Source organism: Physella acuta, unplaced genomic scaffold (genome assembly GCF_028476545.2).
Source record: "Physella acuta isolate Inbredline_101_S28 unplaced genomic scaffold, ASM2847654v3 ptg001607l, whole genome shotgun sequence".
NCBI classification, from domain to species: domain Eukaryota; kingdom Metazoa; phylum Mollusca; class Gastropoda; family Physidae; genus Physella; species Physella acuta.
Genome location: NW_026733121.1, coordinates 243,759 through 253,400, shown reverse-complemented (window position 1 = coordinate 253,400; position 9,642 = coordinate 243,759). Strand labels below are relative to the sequence as shown.

Here is a 9,642-nt window from a genome sequence, read left to right as displayed (position 1 = left end):
ACATGTATTTGGAACATGTGTCTGGAACAAGTCTCAGGAACATGTGTCTGGAACATGTCTCAGGAACATCTGTCTGGAGCATGTGTTTGGAACATGTGTCTGGATTCTGGAACATGTGTCTGGAACATGTGTCTGGAACATGTGCCTGGAACATGTGTCTGGAACATGTGTCTGGAACATGACTCAGGAAACATATCCAAAATATGGAAACATAGAAAAAGTTCCAAAAACATGGATCTATATACTCTAAAATGGGTTATACTTAGGTTAGTGGCTTATAAAAGCTCAAGAATATGGTTCATAAACATAATATCTCACCATCGTTGAGTTTCCTTAGAGTGTCGTCTGCTACGCAGATGTAGACAGAGCAGGGGTCTTTAATGACACCCCTGATAGGCTCAAACAGCTTGTACTCCACCCCTCGCACGGTGCATGTTTCTGGGGAGGGGAAGACGAGGTGAATGCTGGGACAGTCATTATGTTGTCATGTCGCCTGGATCCTCAGTCCATACCATCTGACATGGTCGGTCCTTGTCACCATGATGGTAGTCCTTGTCACCATGATGGTCAGTCCTTGTCACCAAAATGGTCAGTCCATGTCACCATGATGGTCAGTCCTTGTCACCATAATGGTCAGTCCTTGTCACCATAATGGTCAGTCCATGTCACCATGATGGTCAGTCCATGTCACCATGATGGTCAGTCCTTGTCACCATGATGGTCAGTCCTTGTCACCTTTCCATGTCACCATGATGGTCAGTCCATGTCACCATGATGGTCAGTCCTTGTCACCATGATGGTCAGTCCCTTGTCACCATGATGGTCAGTCCATGTCACCATGATGGTCAGTCCTTGTCACCGTGATGGTCAGTCCTTGTCACCATGATGGTCAGACCATGTCACCATGATGGTCAGTCCTTGTCACCGTGATGGTCAGTCCTTGTCACCATGATGGTCAGACCATGTCACCATGATGGTCAGTCCTTGTCACCTTTCCATGTCACCATGATGGTCAGTCCATGTCACCATGATGGTCAGTCCTTGTCACCATGATGGTCAGTCCATGTCACCATGATGGTCAGCCCATGTCACCATGATGGTCAGTCTTTATCACCATGATGGTCAGTCCTTGTCACCATGATGGTCAGCCCATGTCACCATGATGGTCAGTCCTCAGTCACCATGATGGTCAGTCCTTGTCACCATGATGTTCAGATCTTGTCACCATGCCCCAAACTAATAATCAAAGAACCTGCTACACTCTACACCACTAAATAATTATCGTGTGAAGTAAACCAACATTTATTTTTTCTTGACTGTTTTAAATCACTCATTTGAAACAACTTCCTTGTAAATTTTTTACAACAAACTCACAAACACTCAGAGGCGTAGCAAGTGGGGGGGGGGGGGGGGGGGGGGGAGCAGGGTGCGAACCGCACCGGGTGACACCATTTATGGGGGTGACAACAAGTTAAACAATAAATAGCAAATTATATACAGAAAAATGATAATTTCGCTTAATTAAATTATTAATTAGAGTGAATTAAATAGTCTTTTAAGAGCAAAGTGGTGGAGGGGGGGTGGTGGTGACGTAAACCTGCTAATGATAAAGAAAACATACAACATCCAGCTGTATTTATAACCGAATATAGATACAAATCGTTAGTATTATCTGAGCACAGTTTAAAGCAGTCACAGTGCGGGTGACGGGGGGGGGGGGAGAAGTTACATCAACTCAACGTTGAAATATATATGCAAGAGGAAAACGGCAATAACTTATATGTGTATTCATGTATGGGGTGGGGGTGAGGGGTAAAAAAAATAAGAAAAAAAAAGTATTTGAATACATATACACATGCATATACAAATACTTACAATATACCACACACACACACACACACACACACACACACATATATAATATATATATATATATATATATATATATATATATATATATATATATATATATATATATATATATATATATACTTACCTGGTTTGTCAAGCTTCCGACAGGCCATTAGACGTGATTACCAATAGGGTGGTCAACAGCATCCACACACACGGTGAGGCCTGGGAGTTATTTATAGAACTAGATGTCATTTGATTAACATACACATTAAAAACATGCATAACACACTAAAACTAATCCCATGCTCCTCATTGATTAGACATTAGGATTTGTTTTTAGATTTGGATAAGTAGATTACAATTTCGTAGCTTTAAAAAAAACGATTTTTTTTCCAAAGGCTTAAGGAAAGACTCTATTAACTAGACCTAGCATCAAATACTAAATACTGACATTTAAAAATGTACTAGAATCTAATTTTTACCATTCAAGTGGGATTTTAATCAAAGTCAAGCAAGAAAATTCTGAAAAAAAAGTAAAATAAGAACAGTTAGTTAATTATTCAAGCATTTGAGATTTTAAAAATATTTGAAATAATAAGTGAGCATGAAAATATCCACCAACCGTTAGATTTAGATCTAAAATCTAATCAAGGATCTAGATCTAGATCTAGAATCTAATCTAGAATCTAGATAAGATCTAAAATATGTTTCAACAGAAAAAAAATTGATTACATTTTGTAATAAAACGGCTACAGTAAGTTACATGAAAGTTATGATTATGTTAAAGCTAAAACTCTTTTGTACCAATTAGATCTAGATATCTACCAGCGTAAGATTTTCCTTCAGTCAAACACAAAAACTCCCTTTCGTATTTTTTGTTGTTGTACGTTAGGAACGTGGTCTGCTGAGCATTCTTCGCACCGTTTAGCACCACAAGAAATGTTTGCCTTAGTGGGTTTTAAAAAAATTAACCGAGCTGCGTATGATTTTGTTTAGCCCAAGCGCAGGGTGAGCAGAAGGTCTTTAGGCACACTACCAGCTTATTGTTGGGCAGAAGGTCTTTAGGCACACTACCAGATTATTGTTGGGCAGAAGGTCTTTAGGCACACTACCTGCTCACTGGTGGTTATAAGGTCTTTAGGTACTCTACCAGATTACTGGTGGGCAGAAGGTCTTTAGGCACATTACCATATTACTTTTTGGGCAGAATGTCTTTAGGCACTCTATCATATTACTGGTGGGCAGAAGGTCTTTAGGCACATTACCATATTACTTTTGGGCAGAATGTCTTTAGGCACTCTATCATATTACTGGTGGGCAGAAGGTCTTTAGGCACGCTACCATATTACTTTTGGACAGAAGGTCTTTAGGCACCTACCCAGATTACTGGTGCGCAGAAGGTCTTTAGGCACCCTATCAGATTACTGGTGGGCAGAAGGTCTTTAGGCACACTACCAGCTTATTTTGTTGGGTAGAAGGTCTTTAGGCACTCTATCAGATTACTGGTGGGCAGAAGGTCTTTAGGCACACTATCAGATTACTGGTGGGCAGAAGGTCTTTAGGGACTCTACCAGATTACTGGAGGGCAGAAGGTCTTTAGGCACACTACCATATTACTGGTGGGCAGAAGGTCTTTAGGGACTCTATCAGATTACTGGTGTGCAGAAGGTCTTTAGACACACTACGAGTTCACGTGGTAAGCAGAATTTCTTTAGACCTACTATTGGTAGATAGTGTGGACAAAAGGTCTTTAGGCATGCTATTACTAATTATCACGCAGGATTGGATACAGCTGTTGACCAGTTTTCACCCATTTGGACAATGTTGCTAATGAAAGAAAGCTGAGATAATTAATTATGCAGATTACGAGAGCCCCACTACAAGGAATGCTACTCGTACTATTTTTTTTCCAGTAATCTTACAATTTTTCGAATGATACGTTTATGTTAAGCTAAGATTTTTAAAATGTTAATTGGTATGATTGAAAAAAAAAAGAATGTAATGAACGTACTTATCTTTTTTAAAACAAAAAAGAGAACGTACTTGTCTTCAAACGTTTTGGAAAACAGGACATTGTTAAACAACATGATAGCATTCGATTGTTAAGTAAAGGAAACTTTGGTGTAGACATCCCTTATTGTACTGTAAAATGTGCACTGTGAAATGTATGGCAACTAATCTCGTTCATTAAATTGGAAGAAAAAACCATCATCTCAAATTTGAAATAACGGATCGATATTTAAAGGTCTCAAAACTTACAAGAAAACAAAATGTACTAGACGCTTATTTGAAGTCTGTAAAGGGAAATAACTTTAAAAAACATTTAACTTAACTAAATGTCGTTAGCCTCCCTTTACCTAAGATGTGTGTCATGAGCGACTACTCTATGGTACTCTATGCCTTTCTAAAGCCGAAACGTAAGGTCTACGTGCAAAATATTCTGTTTAGCTGATCTCGCGAAATGTTCTCTAGTTTTTGTTTTTCCTTTTTTTTACAACCTCCAATTTTCCAATAAAAAATAAAATATATCCAATGAACACGATATTGACAAAAAAAAAACTTTTTTTTCAAGTGCCCCTGAGTCACCGTGTCCTGATTACGTGATTACTTTTGTATGTTTGATTTGTTTTGTCTCAGGAAGCAACGATGATTGAAACCACCCAACAATGCCTCGCATAACGAACAAACTGGTTGAATTATGCAGATCTGCCTCACACGTCGAACGATCCGTGCTCAAAGTGGCATACTACTGTCGCGAGTAGATGTTCCTGGACATCTATGCACGATGATTTTGAAAAATCTACTCCACCTGTATTGTGAGACATTCAGGTACCTAGAGATCTTCGTGAAATAACAGATCTCTTTCAGAGTTTCTTCCAGGCATCTCTTCGGGGGGGGGGGGGGGGGGCTAAGCCCTCCCGAAATATTTTTACCGCCCCCCCCCCCCCGAACCAAATGAAATTTATATAATTTATATAGAAAATATATACTTTTAACAGTGTCCGCCCCCCCCCCCCTCCCAGAAGAAAGTCTACCGCCCCCTCCTCCCCCGAAAATTTCAAGCGCCCTCCCCCCCCCCCCCGGAGAAAAAAGTCTGGAAGAAACACTGATCTCTTTAACGATACGAGTCGTTCATTCGTGTTTGAAATGTTGTCAATTTGTTTAGCAGTTTCAATTATGACCACAGACAGACAGACAGACAGACAGACAGACAGACAGACAGACAGGCAGGCAGGCAGGCAGGCAGGCAGGCAGACAGACAGACAGGCAGGCAGGCAGGCAGGCAGGCAGGCAGGCAGGCAGGCAGGCAGGCAGGCAGGCAGGCAGGCAGACAGACAGACAGACAGACAGACAGACAGACAGACAGACAGACAGACAGACAGACAGACAGACAGACAGACAGACAGACAGACAGACGGACAGACGGACAGACAGACAGAGACAGACAGAGACAGACAGACAGACAGACAGACAGACAGACAGACAGACAGACAGACAGACAGACAGACAGACAGACAGACAGACAGACAGACAGACAGACAGACAGACAGACAGACAGACAGACAGACAGACAGACAGACAGACAGACAGACAGAGTATGCAAGTTAAATTAAAGGCTTGTAAAAAAAACACAAGACTACTCAAATGAAGCACGACTTAAATGATTTTATTTAAGAGTAGAAAACCGATTCGGGATTTAGGCATTGGAAGACACGGAACGGGCTGGAATTTTGCAGTTGAACTCCACACGTGCAGTTACGTCTCTGGCCGTGAGTGTAGTGGAAGAAGTACTCGCCTACCGTGTGGCATTCCCCGTCGTTGGACCGGCATTCTGGGGACGTATGGAGGTTAATTAGGTGTGGGCTAGGTCTTTCTAATTGGATGTGGGCTGGGCACTGGTGATCAGGAAAGTGGCCCACTAACATGGTTCATGCATGACCATGGCTAAAGTACATACCCAGTAACATCAGTCACTAACATGGCTCACTAACATGGGCCACTAACATGGCTCACTAACATGGCTCATTAACATGGCTCACTAACGTGGCTCACTAACGTGGCTCACTAACATGGCTCACTAACATGGCTCACTAACGTGGCCCAGTAACATGGCTCACTAACTTGGCTCACTAACTTGGCTCACTGACTCACTAACATGGCTCACTAACATGGCTCACCAACATCGCTCACTAACATGGCTCACTAACATGGCTCACTAACGTGGCTCACTAACATGGCTCACTAACATGGCTCACTAATATGGCTCACTAACATGGCTCACTAACATGGCTCACTAACATGGCTCACTAACATGGCTCACTAACGTGGCTCACTAACGTGGCTCACTAACATGGCTCATTAACATGACTCACTAACATGGCTCACTAACATGGCTCACTAACATGGCTCACTAACAAGGCTCACTAACATGGCTCACTAAAATGGCTCACTAACATGGCTCACTAACATGGCTCACTAATATGGCTCACTAACATGGCTCACTAACATGGCTCACTAATATGGCTCACTAACATGGCTCACTAACATGGCTCACTAATATGGCTCACTGACTCACTAACATGGCTCACTAACATGGCTCACTAACATGGCTCACTAACATGGCTCACTAATATGGCTCACTGACTCACTAACATGGCTCACTAACATGGCTCACTAACATGGCTCACTAACATGGCTCACTGGCTCACCAACATCGCTCACTAACATGGCTCACTAACATGGCTCACTAACATGGCTCACCAATATGGCTCACTAACTTGGCTCACTAACTTGGCTCACTAACTTGGCTCACTAACATGGCTCACTAACATGGCTCACTAATATGGCTCACTAACATGGCTCACTAACATGGCTCACTAATATGGCTCACTAACATGGCTCACTAACTTGGCTCACTAATATGGCTCACTAACATGGCTCACTAACATGGCTCACTAACATGGCTCACTGGCTCACCAACATCGCTCACTAACATGGCTCACTAACATGGCTCACTAATATGGCTCACTAACATGGCTCACTAACTTGGCTCACTAATATGGCTCACTAACATGGCTCACTAACATGGCTCACTAATATGGCTCACTAACATGGCTCACTAACATGGCTCACTAATATGGCTCACTAACATGGCTCACTAACATGGCTCACTAACATGGCTCACTGGCTCACCAACATCGCTCACTAACATGGCTCACTAACATGGCTCACTAACATGGCTCACCAATATGGCTCACTAACTTGGCTCACTAACTTGGCTCACTAACTTGGCTCACTAACATGGCTCACTAACATGGCTCACTAATATGGCTCACTAACATGGCTCACTAACATGGCTCACTAATATGGCTCACTAACATGGCTCACTAACATGGCTCACTAACATGGCTCACCAATATGGCTCACTAACTTGGCTCACTAACTTGGCTCACTAACTTGGCTCACTAACATGGCTCACTAACATGGCTCACTAATATGGCTCACTAACATGGCTCACTAACATGGCTCACTAATATGGCTCACTAACATGGCTCACTAACATGGCTCACTAACATGGCTCACTGGCTCACCAACATCGCTCACTAACTTGGCTCACTAACTTGGCTCACTAACTTGGCTCACTAACATGGCTCACTTACATGGCTCACTAACATGGCTCACTAACATGGCTCACCAACATCGCTCACTAACATGGCTCACTAACTTGGCTCACTAACATGGCTCACTAACATGGCTCACTAACATGGCTCACTAACATGGCTCACTAACATGGCTCACTAACATGGCTCACTAACATGGTTCACTAACATGGCTCACTAACATGGCTCACTAATATGGCTCACTAACATGGCTCACTAACATGGCTCACTAACATGGCTCACTTACATGGCTCACTAATATGGCTCACTAACTTGGCTCACTAACATGGCTCACTAACATGGCTCACTTACATGGCTCACTAACATGGCTCACTAACATGGGTCACTAACTCACTAACATGGCTCACTAACATGGCTCACTAACATGGCTCACCAATATGGCTCACTAACTTGGCTCACTAACATGGCTCACTAACATGGCTCACTAACATGGCTCACTAACATGGCTCACTAACATGGCTCACTAACATGGCTCACTAACATGGCTCACTAACATGGCTCACTAACATGGCCCACTAACATGGCTCACTAACATGGCCCACTAACATGGCTCATTAACATGGCTCACTAACATGGCTCACTAACATGGCTCACTAACATGGCCCACTAACATGGTTCAGTAAGATAACACATGACTATGACCCTATAAAATGGCTCAGTAAAATAACTAAGAAACGACTCATTAACATAATCTATTAACATTGCCCAGGACCACAATATCTCACCATCGTTGAGTTTCCTTAGAGTGTCGTCTGCCACACAGATGTAGACAGAGCAGGGGTCTTTGATGGGGACCCTGATGGCCTCAAACAGCTTGTACTCCACCCCTCGCACGGTGCATGTTTCTGGGGAGGGGAAGACGGGGTTAACGATTTGACTCATTTTTACTTTCTCGTATATACGAAGTATAGAGAAAGTCTTGTAATCGTGCAAAAAAAAAAATCGAGATTTTTTTAAAAATCTCGACGTTTTGCACCTCACTGACACGGAAAAACATAATGTTGCAAGCTTGTCCGTATGTGTGTGTGTGTAAACACGATAACTTGAGTACCGTTACAGCTAGGTTGATGAAGTTTCATATATAAGTATTACATCAAATTTGTAGTTCTGTATCAAATTTTCAACGATTTACGCTAACCGGAAGTGGAAATTTATTTTACTTTCGTTTTTTCAAAAGCCTATAACTTGAGTAATGTTTATGGTAGATAGATGAAATTTCACATTTGCCTGGTAAGTCCATGTCACCTTTCTGATAAGTCTATGTCACCATGATGGTAAGTCTATGTCACCATGATGGTAAGTCTATGTCACCATGATGGTAAGTCTATGTCACCATGATGGTTAGTCTATGTCACCATGATGGTAAGTCTATGTCACCTGTCTGGTAAGTATATATCACCAGATGATCAGTCCATGTCACCTGTCTGGTAAGTATATATCACCAGATGATCAGTCCATGTCACCCAGCTTGTCAGTCAACAAGTTAATGATCAAACAGCCAGATAGGCACTAAACCTATAGTTACCGTGTAAAGTTTGTACATTGTTATTCTGCTCTACTGATTAAAATTACTCTCTTAAATTAAATATTTTTTTTTCTACAACACCTAACACAACACAAACACTGACATGGTTTGCTCACAAACACTTACCTGATTTGTCATTCCTCCGACAGGCATTAGACGTGATTACCAACAGAGTCGTCAATAGCATCCACACACACGGTGAGGCCTGGGGGTTATTTATAGAACTAGATCTCATTAACATACACATTTAAAACATTGTATAACACACTTTACAGTGGCGTAGCGAGGTCGGGTGTCACCCGGTGCGGCACTTAATGGTGTCACCCCCCCCCCCCCAGAGGCATAGAGACCCTTCCCAGGGACAAACTTTCAAATTTTCGATTTGCAACCCCTCCCCCTCAAGCATTCGATTTGCATCCCCCCCCCCCCCAAGTTTTTCTCTATATATTTTGCTATTTTTTGCATTGGTGTCACCCCCCTAAATGGTGTCACCCGGTGCGGTCCGCACCCCCGCCCCCCCCCCCCCCTCGCTACGCCCCTGACACTTTATTCCATGCTCCTCAATAATTAGAGATATGGGTT

At 42.5% G+C, this 9,642-nt stretch overlaps 1 protein-coding gene and 1 long non-coding RNA gene across 3 annotated transcripts; both read right to left on the bottom strand.

Annotated features, from left to right (window-relative positions):
* Positions 1–318: 318 nt before the first annotated feature.
* Positions 319–2,764, bottom strand: LOC131929289 (uncharacterized). 2 transcript variants are annotated; one of them, XR_009383944.1, is made up of 4 exons: positions 2,680–2,764; positions 2,337–2,376; positions 1,997–2,076; positions 319–438 (listed from the first exon to the last, which is right to left on the bottom strand). It is a non-coding gene; the product is annotated as an uncharacterized LOC131929289 (long non-coding RNA). The 2 variants fall into 2 exon arrangements; XR_009383943.1 differs by having other exon boundaries at positions 2,659–2,738.
* A 2,736-nt stretch (positions 2,765–5,500) lies between these two features.
* Positions 5,501–9,260, bottom strand: LOC131929285 (uncharacterized). Its single transcript, XM_059285372.1, has 3 exons — positions 9,187–9,260; positions 8,261–8,380; positions 5,501–5,686 (listed from the first exon to the last, which is right to left on the bottom strand). Exons 1-3 carry the CDS (start codon positions 9,245–9,247, stop codon positions 5,526–5,528), a joined length of 342 nt encoding a protein of 113 aa, XP_059141355.1. The 5' UTR covers positions 9,248–9,260; the 3' UTR covers positions 5,501–5,525.
* Between the last annotated feature and the right edge of the window lie 382 nt (positions 9,261–9,642).